The sequence below is a fragment of the Platalea leucorodia genome (assembly GCF_965183815.1).
Source record: "Platalea leucorodia genome assembly, chromosome: 17".
Classification (NCBI taxonomy): Eukaryota; Metazoa; Chordata; class Aves; order Pelecaniformes; family Threskiornithidae; genus Platalea; species Platalea leucorodia.
The window spans coordinates 5,479,279-5,493,978 of NC_138839.1; the positions used below are offsets into that span (position 1 = coordinate 5,479,279).

At 39.9% G+C, this 14,700-nt stretch overlaps 1 protein-coding gene across 2 annotated transcripts in view; it reads left to right on the forward strand.

Moving 5' to 3' along the window:
- Nucleotides 1-14,700, forward strand: part of PEX14 (peroxisomal biogenesis factor 14) — a 102,274-nt gene that overhangs the window by 23,457 nt on the left and 64,117 nt on the right. For both annotated transcript variants that reach the window (XR_014230085.1, XM_082329164.1), the window contains exon 3: nucleotides 14,501-14,585. Coding sequence is in view for 1 of the 2 variants with exons in the window: in XM_082329164.1 (XP_082185290.1) it covers nucleotides 14,501-14,585 (85 nt within the window). In the remaining variant the exon portion in view is untranslated. The remainder of the gene's footprint in view (nucleotides 1-14,500; nucleotides 14,586-14,700) is intronic.

Sequence of the window (14,700 nt, forward strand, 5' to 3'; positions counted from 1 at the left end):
AAGCAGGCAGTACCCCTGTGTACATGGAATAAATTTTGAGCCTCCCACACCTGAAAGGGAGAAGCATCGCTGGTGGTAGAAAAGGGGTGTGTCTGCTGCATGTGGGAAGCTCCTGCAGGCAATTTTTCATAATCCGGGGCCTGTTGAGGAGAGGACTTGAGTGATGGGATGCTCTGGACGTGGCCTGCAGGGAAAACAGAGGAGTGGGTGGGGATCTCCCTAGGCTCTCATGGCTTAACGGCCACATTTAGCTGGATTTAAGAGGCATAAGTAAATTCTACTGCTGTATCACAGTCTGGTTTCTGCTTTTCTGGCTTTGTCTCCATCGGGGTATTCCATGCTTTATCCCATTTCACAGCCTGAACTTTTTCCCCTACATAGAGGACTACACGGGGCAGAGATGTAAGAAGAAAAGGGATCTTGCCGCTACTCCACCTCTTTATCTCTCTAGCTCCATGTGTATCTATCTGTCTGCTCTCACAGGGGCCAACCCTGCTCTGAAATTGCTGATTCAAGCAGGTAGCAACTTTAGGACTCCCTGCAGAATAAATGCCTCTTGCATGCTCCCCTGGCACTGGGATTTCCTCTCTGATTTATCATGCTCAGGTCTGCTAGTGTCCCTTGACTAAACTGGGCACAGTATGATGGTGTGAAGGTCATTTTATATATGCCATATACATTTCCAGAGACATGGTGGGAGGGTAGGACATCTGAAGCAGCATATCCTGCTGGGAAAAGGAGGAAGAAAAGGATAGTCTGGCTCTTCTTTTCACAGCCTCTTGTGGTGGGATGAAGGTTTTGACAGCCTAATTCAGCATTTAGAGAAAGAACCAAGCAGAAAGATTCCCCCTCACCCACTCCTTGCAGCCCAGCTGTGACAAACTGACAGATAATTAACAAATCAAGACCTCCTATTAGCCTTGTCCCTGATGCATTAAAGCAGTTCCTATGTTGCATGTGTCCTTTAGCAAATGCCTGTACTTTATGGCTACAGAGTAAGGTAGGTAGATCACTTTAGAAAGGCAAAGTGTTGTGCCAATGCACAAATATTTCTAGAAATGGAAGAAGTTGTCTCTAAAAGAAAGTGGTGGACAGTAGGTGGGAGAGCAGTACCATGGCCGAATGGAAGCTACTCTAATGGTGCACTGTGTGTTTGGAGTATCTTCTGGGAATACAGGACTGAAAGGGATGTATAGAATTACTATTGAGTCCCTCTTGTTTTCACAGAAAATGACATAAGTTGAAGCAGCAATTGATAGGGCGTTTTTTTTGACTGGACTAACCAAGCCTGTAAAAATTACATGCCAGGAAAAGTGGTTAGTGGCAGAAACAGATCTAATGTTAGGACCTTAATATTATGTTGTGGGTAGTGTATCGGTGCCCTTTCCTTTCTGTCTTCAAGTTGTTGAAATGGCATGGCTTACGCCCCAAATATGCTGCCTTCTCTTTGCTTTAGCTCCACTCATTTGGAGAAGAATGAGGAAGAGTGTCAATATCCTTCTAGTTCAAGATGTTAAATAGACACAAGCCATTGGTTCAGCTTAACACATGTTAAAGGAGAGAGAGATATCTAATTGCATCAAAGCCACTCTTAAGTTCATGTATGTGGAGCCCATCAAGCTGAAAGCATCCAGACAGCATCTGCTGTTATCAAATCACTCTTGAGTCGAGCTAATTAAAATAGAGCTTCATTTTTCTGAACCATTGTTTGGCAGGAATTCGAAACAGGTCTAACCCAATTTCTGTGTGTTTATGAGCCTTTATTATATCAAAAGTACTTTTCTGTAAATGTACAGGGCAGTGTTAAATGAATTGATCCGCACTGTATCACTGTAGATGCTCTATGGACTTCCTAATGATTTCTCTTCTAGCTTTTTCCAGATACACCCCAGAAAGCTTGCTTTGTCCCTTATCATGTCATCTTCTTTCTCTCTTTTCCTTTCTATCTCACTCTCAAGAAAGTAAATGTCCTTGTATTTCTTTCTTTCATATCCTCCTCCTCCACTCTATTGGGATTTTTGTATTATTAAAACATTTACACATTTGCTGCCACATGCAAATGCAGAATAATAAACCAGGACTCTTTATACTCCAGACAGGAGCAGGAGGTCTCTCACCACTGATTCTTACCCAGCACTCATCCCTTTTGATTACAGGGGACGGAGAGGAGGGGAATCTAAACGTTGTTGTGTTGAATCTGCTTGATACAGGGGTTTTGTCCTTAATTTTTTATTTTAAACATTTTACATTTCAGTGTGCAAATTCTAGGTATCACATTCCTCTTTATAATTTGCTACATACCAAGCACAAAAGTTAAAGAGACATAGAAATTGCTCCCTGAAGACAGGTTGTACTCTTTGGCATCTGAAAGCTAATTCATGAATATTCTCTTTAGAAAGAGAATGCCACATATAGGGCCAGTCAGTTCAGAACATAGGAGTGTAAGCAGCAGCCCAGCGAAACAGTAAAGTCAGGAAATAACTATTTTTCTGGTACCTAGTACAATTCCAGCTGTTCATATTGTATTCTTAAGTCTTGAATTTATTTCTGAGCAGTGGATTCATATTACAAAAAAAAGGAACTTAAGGATTAGCATTAGGTAAAAATCCTGACAGTGACCTGTCATGAAATCTTCTCCCTAGAAAGGTAGTAAAGACTTTTGGACTTTTAAAAATAGATGGACAAAATACAAAATACAAAATCCTTCTGAAATATAAATGATATAAATATAAATATACTTTGTGTATGGTTCAAGGAAGTTTGTTTCTTTTAGCTCAGTTAATTCACCTTGGAATGGAATTTAAGTGCATTTTATTTTGCATTTAATGCAGTCTATTCTGAATGCGTATATTCAGCTCCTCTCTGTAAAGCTTAAGAGCAGCATGCATAAATTGGTACTGGAAGCAAGTGTAACATATTGCTGTAAGCAAACCAATGGGTAAGGTTCTATTAGGTGCTCCCAAACTTATGAAGTATTGTTGTCTCCTGTTCTGTGGTTTTTGAGAGATGAAGAAAATTTTTACTCCCAAGTTTGGTCTTCTGTTCATTGACAGTGACTCTCTCCTGATTCCTCTTTTAATGAATTTAAGTGAATGTAATGCTGACAAAAAGCAGCAGAGTCACAGTATTCAGAAAGACAGAGCATGGGCGTTGCACTGCGTGCTTTTTCTATAAGTCTTGTAAACAGACCTAATCTGAGGGCCCTACTGCTAGGGGCTTGACTAATCTCATTATTTATCCCATTCCTACCTTCTTTTCTGAGCCCGTCAAGGTGTACAGTGGGTACTTGCCTTTCTAGCAACTGTCTCATCAATATGGTCGCTTTCCCGGCCAAGGGACATGAGGGGATGGCTTTGAGAGAAGAATTTCTGGTAGAGCACAACAACAGAGGTAAATCTGGATACTCTTACATGCAAAAGTAATTCAAACAACATTTCTGCTCACGTCATGGTGAGTACAGAATGAATGTGTCAGATCTAAGAAGTCAGAATACCTTCATAGACTTCTCAGTGTTTCCTGCATATGCAATTGTTGCTGTAGTTGCTACTGCAGAAGGAAGTTTGCCATTCTAGCAAGAAACACTCTTTCTTTTTTTGTTTTACAACAACAACAACAAAGTCAAGCATTTGGTCTAAGGATCCAAAAGCCCAGGAAATGCATCTCTAGGGCTCCTCGTCAATTTGGGACCTAATGAAATATAGAAAATACTCAATAAAAGCACCTTTATTACTTTAAATGTTTAAATGTGGAGTTTTTAGCCATCAGGGTAATGTTTTTGTATCATTTTTTGATTTGATTGTGAGCACTTTTCCAGGTATCTCTGCCACTTGAGCACTAATTGGATTTCCACAGATAAACGGTGCTAGCTGCAGCCCTTACATCACTGTGTTTTTACTTCATCATTATTTTATTTGTTTTTACTGTAAAGGTTAATAAATCTTGGTATGTTTAGAGTATGAAACAAGGCAGGCAGGCTAAGAACTACAACATGAAGGGGTGAAGTTTTATACGCTGCTTTCTCAAGTCTGAGGGGTGGAAGGAGAACACTGTGCCCTTTGTGGTATTTCTAATGGGCTGCTGGGTATGTTAGTCAGCCAAGTAGCGATCCATAATCCTTAAGATAAAAAGCGTTGATCTCTCCACTAGTTCTCAGACAGAGCTGTAAGGCATTTGAATTGGGTTACCATTGATTTAAGGTGGGGAGAAGACTGAGTAGCATGGGTCTGCTTAAAAAGGGATATGTGGGATTTATTTAACTTTATTTAATTTTTTAAAGAAAATTGGAAGCCTTTCAGTACAAGTGCACCTGAGTTCCCTTTGGATTCTCAAGGAAGTTAGTATAGAACTCGCCAATATTTTAGGGAAGAACTAATTGAATGGCAGATTTTAGTCAAGATTTAGGCTGAAAATAAATTTATGCAAAGAATTTATCAGGGTCCCAGACGTTTGCTGTCTCACCTATTTGTTCAGGAAAGCGTGTATTTTTTACCATCCTCATGATTTCCTGGGAAGCCGAGCTTGACTTCCTACCACAGTAGAGGTAACCCTTAGTTTCCAGCCACGAAGGCAGTGTGGAAGCCCTTTCTGGCCTAGCAGGGTTGAAACTAGTGCATTTCTAACACTTACCCCCAGTTTTGGACTTTGTGGCTTAGTAGAAATTGATTGAACAGCCTGTACTTGGGCCAAAGCAGCATTAAAGACTGAATCTGCTTTCTTCTGTTACAAAGATAGAAGAATGCCTTGTAGCTCCTATGGATGAGGTGCATTGTCTTGAGAATACTGCAACGTTACAGACTCAAGCTCTCAGTTGTGCCGGTTCTCCGTAGCAACAATGGCCATTCTTACATTGGTGTTAATCCCTTGCTGTGGTATGGACCCAGATTCCAGAGAGACTGTCGATGCTTTCTGCAGCATTTGTCAAGGAAACGGCTGCTTTCTTTTTTTTTCTGAAGTGAGTAATTGTTTATTAATTTTTCAGCAAGTAAAGAGTATAATTATAATAGTCCCTGACATGTGCTGGCTGTGCCAAGGTTTGAGGAAAACAAAAAAAGGTAGAAGTGCCATTTTGAACCTTCTCTGATTTTGTAGGCCTTCCTGGTTTGGACCAAAATTTCTGTGTAGAGACTAGGCAGGAGCACCCTGGCTTGAGTATAGCTCTCTGTAGAACTAATTCTCTTGGACATTTTAACTGAGTTTGGGATGGTGGGATCTTACTCAAGTGTTTCAAGAGAGAGGAGTTGGTGATCAGTACAGGTGATTTTTTGGTACATACAGTGCTGTATTGGTTGAGCAGCATCCTGAATTTGTCCTGACACCTACATGCTTTGTTTCTTTAAGTAGTGAATGTAACATCCATGAAAAATGCCAAATTGACCCCAGGGGAAAATGAAGTGCACCCGTTGTTTGCAGAATATTTACGGTATGGACAGCTACAGTGGAAACGTTCCTCACGTTTGCCCTTATATTGTGTTTCACTCCTGTTCTAGAGGAATCATCCTAAGAGTTGACAGGGAAGCTCAGTTACTTTTGAGGCTGCTCATGCAAGTTCCTACATACGAAGGAGAAATTCTGTGATGTGAGCTTCTTTCTGTTGAGAACTGGACAAAGACAAGGGACGCAGCTGCTTTCGAATCTATAAAATTATTCCACTTGCAATCCCCATAGACTAGGCAGCCCTGGCCAATCAGATTTCTTGCCCCTTACTTAGTTTTTCCCTTAATGGGGCAATTAACAGCAGGAACAAAGTGCGTGGTCTGCTCAGTCTTTATTATTATTTGTGTTGTAATAAATGTCTAGGAGGCCAGTTGCAGACCAGCACCAGGCACTGTGCAAATACAGAGTAAAAGGACGATTCTTGTCCCAAAGAGCTCCAAGTAAAATACTAAATTTACATAAAGGTCTTCCAGTGTCTTAAGTCCTTCTCCTTTTGCTGTTACTTCCCAACTGCTGTGGTTTGCATGATTTATTGCACACCTGTCAGAATTTCCAGCTTCTTTAATGTTTCCAACATGAAACCTTTTGTTTGTTAGATTCTGGTGATCCAAGTAGTTTCCTCCAGCATCTCCTTATTCATTCTGTCATTCAGATCTTCCACATAATAATGCCATCGTAGCCCCCTGACTTCACCCCTACTTCTTTGGGACTTTGTTGCTGCAAGGAAAACACTCATTTTCTAATCTACATTTCCCACGGATTAAGAATTTTGTTAAATGGGGTTCTTGAAATAGCAGGTTCAAGGAATAATAGCTTGCTGATTATTCCTGTCCGTTTGAGTCATTTCAGTTTAAAACATCTTCATAGCATCTTCCACAGATGGGTTCTTCTTTCGATCCTCTTGCACTAAATCTAAGCCATTGTATTACTGGAATTTTCCAGTCCCTTGACTGTGGAATTAGAAGGATCTAAGTAAGTCTGAACAATGATCCTGTTCTGGTGCATCTCTTTGATTGATTCAGCCTTCTGGAGTCTACCATTCAATAGTGATTTTAAGTACTCAGGCACAATTGTGTTAGATGTGACACGGGCTTCCTATCCTTACGTCATCTTCTAGCTCCCTAGCATGTGAATGAACCTTCAGCAGTTCTTGTCTGCCCTGTAGTTAAAAGAATGAAAATGTAATAAATTACAGCTTCATTGTTTTTTGCGTTCTGCACATGTGAAGATAATAAAAAGATTTCTTTCAAAAGCTGTTGTATTTGAACTCTTAAGTAATGGCAATATGGAGAGAGGAGTGAAAAAGGTAGGAGTTGGAGGTGCTGCCATCCACTCCCCGGAAAGCTGTATCATGCATTTGTTTTAGTTGTGGAGCCACGGAATGGTCTTAGTCCTGCTGTAGTGAGCATCTCGGACACTGAGTCATTACATTCCTTTGGAGTGATTCAGCTCAACAGCTTGACACTTGCATTAATTTTACAGCACAGAGCCTCAGTGATCCCTAAGCTTCCTTCTGTAAGAAGGCAGAAGCAAGATGTATAAATTGGGTACTGCCATGAAAAGTTATAAAAATCAGATTCTCTTCAATAAGTTTTGACCTTTCGCCTTCTCTCTGGCGTCTTTCTTAGGTCCTGTTGAATCAGTTTGTTAACCTTATCATGGCAGACTGGCTTCACCCGCGCTTGGAAGCTAGATACCTTACCTACTTGCATGAGACGCTGACCTTCTAGTCCATATATTATCCACAATGATCCAGTACATTCAGCGCTGAGGTTATTGCAGTTTTTATGTAAACACAACTTCAAATAATTTGCTGCCAGTTGAATTGGAAGCATTATCCCCCCGCACCCCCCCACCTTGTTCATCTGGCTGCAATACCTTCTTTGGTGGTACTGGTGATTGTAGGAAGCTTGCAACTTAAGCTTAGGCAGAAGTACAAAAGGGAATTTTTAAAGTTTATTTTTCCTCTGAAAGTGAGATATTATCTTTTCAATAAAAAGCTAAAATGTTTGACCTCTAGAAAAAAGGTTCATGCTACTCATTGGTTAAAATTTGTTATGGCTGCATTATCAGTTTCATACATTTAGTTTGCTCTTCTGCTCATATTTCTTATAAGATGTTTTTCCAGCATTTATCACTTTCCCATAACAGTTTGTATTGTGTTAAACTTGATGTTACGAAGTCTCATTTGGAGGTGTCTGTCTTTCTGAAATAAAAAAATACATAGGTAACACATTTTCTCTGTGTATAAAAATAGTTATTGTACGTTTCTTTTAAAGCATGTGTAAAAGTTTCTTGTTCTTTTTAATTTTCTGCATGTAATATTATTCCTCTCAAAAACAGAGGAATTTTGTCAAGATGTCCACTATGTTTTAAATCGAATCAGAGAAAACTAGAGACGGCAGAGATATTTCACTTTGAAAGGTGACTACTGCACAGATGAAGTTGCTACTTTTCATAAGGGCTTTTACTCCATATATCAATGTGTTTTAAGAGAGACTTGGGTCAATAATACCATGCTTTAGAATTCCCTAAATACATATTTACACAATAGACCTTAAAATATATTAGTCTATCATGTCAGCTCCTGTACACTTCTATCAGGGATGTTTTATGTCCCTAACATATGATACAATAAAACTTTATTTTATATAGCATTTTTCATACAAATTGTATCCTGGAATGCATTGTGGGGTTAAATAAGACTTTCGCAAGGTTAAAATTAAAAAAAGCTGAAGGGCGTAGGAAAATTAAGGGTTTTGCATAGGAAATATTTATTTAGCTGAACAATGGGAATCTGAATGGAGAGGCCACCGAGCTGAGAGAACCTGTAAGTCTGATTCGAGCTGCGGATCAGGATCCCTGGAAATGGGAAGGTTATGTGAGGAGAGACTGGTTCTGTGTGAATAGAGAAGGTGGAAAGGTCACGCCTTTATGAACAGCTGGAGGAAGTGTGAAGTGGCTCCTGGAACAAAGAAGTTGAGAATAGGGACTGTATGGAGTCACTTCTTTGTAGCGAGAATAGTAGAAGAAATGAGGGGAAAGTATGTTGAAGGGAAAGAAAGCATCTGAAAGCACGCCTCTGTAGCGAAACTGGTGGGTGAAACTGGTGGGCATAGGATAGCAGCGTGCACCGAAGATTTTTCAGCTGCTTCATTTCTGCTCATTCCAGCATGCGTAGGGAGTGGCAGGGGTCCTGGCTCTGCGGAGGCTGTCCCTGGAACTAAGTAGGCACAACAAGATGACACGAAGACAGCTCAGCTTGGATTTTTTCTGGCTTTTATCAATTTTTTTTTTTTTGGTCACCCTATTAATGTAAATTAAGTAAGGCTTTTTTGTATGTGATAATTATAGATAAATGTATTTAAAGTAGATCTGGATTTTGTAGTCCTCAGGAAAAAGAGGAAGAGTAATTTTTCCCCCCGTCCCTGTCATGTGTTCATTTTAATGAGCAATTTTAAAAAATTGAAAATAAAAGAGGAAAATGAATAGGTGTTGAACCAGGCTGTGATATGTAAATGCCAACTAGTAATTACCTAAAACCTCAATTTTCTTTCTGTTTCATCTTGCAAAACATTTCATTTCCACTGAGTGAAAACACTTAATTTGGGCTTCGCCGGCTGGCGCAGCCTGCCCCCAGCGCGGCCTGCCGCGGGCCTCGGCTAGGGGGAGCGCTGGCTCCGCGCTGGCGGCGGCCCCCGCCGCGCTCCGCGCCGCGCCGCGCCGCGCTCCGCGCCGCACCTGCCCCGCGCCCGCCGCGGCGGCCGGCCGCCCTCAGCCCTTGCTGAAAACCGGGCGGCGAATACGTGGCTGGAGTGCGCTTCCCTGCCTTTCATCTGCTGGCTGTTATGCTGATGATTTTGAGTCAGATTTCATTCACAGAACTCTCAGTTGCCTGAGTTTCCGGGCACCTGGGATTTTTCCTTTTTAGCCTGCATTACCGTTTTTTGCTTACTATTCTGTATTCTTTTAGTTCTGGGCTCTTAATCTCAGCTATGGTTTGAAGCTTGTTTCTTCCTGGCCTTTGTTCTTTTCTGGTTCCGACTCCTGTGAATCTCGCTGTAAATGTTTTTTTTTTTTTTTTTTTCTTTGCTCTGCTTTACCTTTTTTTTTTTTTTAATTGTTACTGCATTTTTAAACTTTTCTCAATACGACTTTGAGATCTGCCAAACTTTGTAGGTTTCCAGGGTCTCTCACAACAGAAATAATTCCTGGGGTTCTGCATGGTTTCATAAAAATTTCAATGAAATCATAGGAGCTTTAAAGTGTTCCCTCTCTCCTGACCGACCTGCAGACAATTTATTTGGACATAACAAGCAGTTTCTGTGAAATATGAATTTTGCAGGGATTCTGGGGCCCAGAACACTGAACTGGGAAAAGGTTTGTCCTGGGAGAAGGAAGCTTGTCTTGGAGAACATTGTGTATGTAGTGTCCCAGGACCCCGACTCCGCGAGAGCTCTGCCTGGAATCTCCAGGAACAGTGCCTCTTTAGTGAGATATATGGCTTCATAATTAGCCCCTTGCATTTTTTCATGAGTGCTAGCATCAGCGTTCTATGATGTGTTTCCCTGATTAACAGCTGCTTTGCAACTATTTCCGTGTGCCACCGATAACCATATTTGTCAAGTTAGTCCTGGCAGAGCACTGATTTCTTACTAAAATGCAGCATTTCTGTTTGAAGGGGTTTTCTTGTTCATTGCAGTGCCAGGCTTTTAAGTCAGCCCTTGTTAAAACGTAAGTTGGCTTTAGCCTGATGCTTGTTAACAGGATTCTGGGTATCTCCTTTAGAGTAGGAGTGCAGAAACCTTTCACAGACAATTTAATCTTCTGAGCCTTGCAAACATACAGCCGTACACTGAGGGGGTGTTGCTGTAGGCTAATATATTGATCAGTTCCATTTGCCCTATAGCTGTGGCCTTCTGCTCTGGCTGAAATAGGTTGAGTGTGTGTTGATAGTGCCATATTATTATTTTTTAATACACTGGAAAAAAATTAATTCCAACTTCTTTTACATACGTCATGTATATTGCCAGTGTTGATTGCTTCCGCACATGTAATGTAAACTGTCTGTGCATAGTTCATGGCCTGTGCCGCCTCTGCTTAATGAAAAGAAGTGTTGCATTTAAACAGATACAGATCCACTCAGAAAGACAAAATACCATCCCATGCAACGTATAATTCAGACCCAACCTTTACATCACAGGTCATCTCAAAGTCTCAGTCTATCAACAAATGCTGTTTAGTAATAACCTGCAGAGGGTTCCCAGTATTAGGAAATCTATTGGAGCTCTTACGGGCTGTGCTCCTGGTGGCTTTTGATTCTGTTTTCCATGTGGAACTCTGTTACTGAATCCCGTGGAACATTTATTGATGAAGGAGACTTTCTTTTACATTTTTGTTAATTGATTGGGGTTTTGTTTGTTTGTTTGTTTTTTGAGATGGTAGAAAGTGGGTATTTGCCCCAGTATTTAAATTTCATGGCTTATTTTTCTAATGCTAGTAACTGCTAAAGTAGCTTAGATTGCTTCATTGGAAACCCTGCAGCTTGGAGCATAATAAGAAATAAGGCTGGCTTTACCTTCCCCATTAACGCAAAAGGGAGGGAAATTAGGAATGAGGGACCTTGGCTGTAACGTCAAAGTGCTGTGCTTTGGCCCAGAATTTCGCCAGCCTGCTGCACTCCCACAACATCTGCAATAAAGTTCCTGTCTCCATTTTATATCTTTGACATTGAAGCAGAGTATTTGGCCTGAATTTATGTAATTTGGCCAGACAGAAATATAATCCATGAATAGTTACATTCATCTTCTAATTAGAAAATCAAACTGTAGGACAAGACCTGCTGCAGGATTCCACCCACCACCACCCAGTCAGAAATACGTCTTTGTGTATCATATCACGGCAGGAGAAGTGGTGGTAGGATAGCAAGTGTATGGAACTGACTTGCTTTTAAAAGCCAAATACACTGTCTTTCATGAAGAGAAATTTGTACCTGATCCACTAGATAAAACTAGTTTGCTGGCCAGTGTGTGCTGGCAATCTAAGAACCAGAGTAGTGATACAATGCACATTATTTGGCAGTGTCCTAATACTACAAAAATTTGGAGAAGTGTTACAAATGATACAGAAATAGTATGGAACAATGTTACCAGCTGAGTCAGAGTGCTATTTGCTGCTGCATGATTTTTTTGGCTATGCACAGGACTGCAAAGTCTTCTCATCTTCCTCCTCCTTTTTCTGTTGTTTGAATTATGGACTGCAGTTGCCCTTGTTTGTGCAAAGAAGATGATCCATAGAAGGTAGGAGAGTTCTTGTGTATGTTTGTTGAAAATATTGGCATTTTGACACGGCCAAAATTGCTTCATAAGTTGCTCGTGTATACAAGATGAATTATAAAAATGAAGAAGTTTCAGCTCAGCCTATAGGAGGAATGTTCAGAGGAAAATGCAAACAAAGAGGAGAAACATGGGATTATTGGGAGGAGGAATACATGTCCAGGATTCTTTTTTATGAAGTTTGTTGTTGCTTGTAATTTTATTTTGTTTTAAGATTTAAAACTTTGTAAATAATGGAGGAAGTGATGCAAGGAAGAGATAAAATAGAAGTTTATTTTGGAGTGAAATTTACTACTGAAATGTTTACATTTTTAGAAGGCAAAAATAAGTTTTAATAAAGAGGTAGAATCAATAAATCTTCACGTGGTTGTGATTGAAATAGCACAATGAAAAATACTGCTTATTTCTTACAGGCTTTTTAGTGCTTAAAAACTGATAATTAAATATGAGAGCTTGCAGAATTTCAGGTCTGCAGGCCTTTTGTGTCTGCCTCTAGCTCACTGAATGTGGGAGGGAGCGTTGAGTTTCTGAAGAAACAAACAAGTAATTATTGTTAGAAGGAAAGTGGTTTTGATATGTTCACATATCTGTTGGTCTGCTCATTTGGGCATCTTTCTTATTCAGCGTATTATCTTAAGGTTATTAGTTTGGCCGCTTTATATTTCTGCATCTGGCGTAGCAATATCAGCACAGTTTAAACCTGTGATTTGCCTGTCACCTGCATTTCAGCTGGAGACAGATCAAGTGCACATAAATGAAACCGAAGTGTACTTTATGTGGGGTATTTTGCTATAGTATTTTATGGTTCAAAATTACTGAATGTAAACTTAAGGGAAAAAGAGAAGGAAAATATGAAAAGCAAGAGAATTAAAAATACCCCATTCATTTTATCCTCCCAACTTTGAAGTGTGCTGGGACTTTGTCAAATTCCCGTTAAAATAAATATGTCAATTTCATCTCTCTTCCAAATTCATTTATCATGCTTTTTTAAAAGGTGTTTTCTGCTTTACCTGATGTTTAAATTGGATTCGCTCGTTTATGCTGTTCTTTGCTGTATCCCCCATGTTTTTCTTAAATGAATTAGTAATGACAGCGTACTCCATCATACCCTCTCTACAGCCACTTTAAGGGAAGCCTGGTGATCTAAACCTTTTAACCTATTAAAGATGATTTTCCCCAATTGAATCAGACCCACCACAGGTGTAATAACTAATCATTTAAACTACACCTGCTATTATGTATTTTTAAGCCATTATGCATGTTGGATAGATGATAATTCATGTTTATTGCATTGTCCAATGGATCCGTTTTGCCTACACTAGCCTGATTAATGTATTTAAAGAAATAAGAGATGCAATTTAAAAGAAAAAAAACATTGATGGAATGCACTGAGGAGTACATTGAAAGTGCCATTAAACCCATCAGAACTTTGCTCTCTGACCAGAAATGCATATTCGAAGGGTTTGATTCAAACACAAAGTGAAACTTAGTGATTTCAGTAGTGATGCTGGTTTTTTGCTTCTTTTTCTGCTGTGAAAAGTTCTGAAAACCTTTTTGGAACTGAATTCAAGAAACTGTATTTTAAGATAAACTCTTTGAGACCTACCTAACATAGGTCTAGCATATACCACCATTTTAGGAGAAGGTTCATGCCACTGTTTGGGGAGAAAAACCTCTTCCATGCACATGCACGGTTATTTTTAGCTCTAGAGGAAGGAAGTCATCTCTTCCACTAGTTCACATGGATGTCTCCCTCTCCTAAGTGCTGTTAACTTCGGGCAAATTATTCCCCCTGATGCCACAATCAGAACAGATGCCTTTGTATAAAAGTAAAGTGAATCAGCTGTTTTTCGCTAGTGCAGCAACATGTAATAACGTGTGTAATAGTATAGGAGAGTATGTGGAAAGTTGACCTACCGTATGAAGAAAAAAATCAAATGCCTTTCATTGGCACTCAATGGAAATGTAAAAAACTAGTACCGTTGTCGTTGATGCCATTGAGTATTATTCCATACTTTGTTTGAATAAGTGGTTTAAGTGCTGTGCCACCTTAGAGAAGGACATAGAAGTCAGTCTTTAGACTAAAGTAATCTGTGATTTCTGCTGGTGTGGAACATAAATTTAGCCACTCACCTACCCATTTATGTCATGAAAAGTGACTGTTTTGATATTTTTGTTATATGAACCAAAACATGTGAAGTTGCTTCTTTTCCAGCCATGACAAGCTGAAGTTTATTTATTGCTTTCAGTAAATTAGAATGATGGTGGAAAAGGCCTTAATCTCTTAGAATTTTCAGGGAGCTTTAAGTCAGATAGAAAGGAAGCATTCTTACTAGTAAGCCTGCTGTTACAGGTCACACGCGTTATCTCAAGGTTGCCCTCAACTATAGGAGCCAACTTAGGTAAGAAGATCACAGTACAGATGACAGAAACCCCTAAGAATCTTAATGAAGTTTTTTGTACAGGTTGAGCTGCTCCAAGAATAATTCAACAAGAAACTTCTAGGTTGAAATACCGTAACTGTGCTGTCTGATTAGAGTTGAGCCACAAACTCTAATGCTCATTGAACCATTTCTGAAAGTTGGATCGGTGTCAGCTCCAGACCATCTCCATGTGTTGGATGCGGTGCCTTACTTTGGAGTACAGAATGCATAATGTAAAGTAGGAATTTGACCATTCCTAACTTGGATCTTTTCTCTCTTCTATTTCTCCAATCCTCCTACCCTCATCAGATTGTGACAGCAGTGAAGTTTTTACAGAATCCGCGAGTCCGCCAAAGTCCTCTTGCAACCAGAAGAGCGTTTCTGAAGAAGAAAGGTATGGACTCTTAAGTTTGTGGTCTCAGTGATAATGAGGGAGCTTGAGTTAGTGTAAAGCCAAAATGCATTGCTATGGAAAATTAGATGTTAAGGACAAAGCAAGTAGCCTGTCT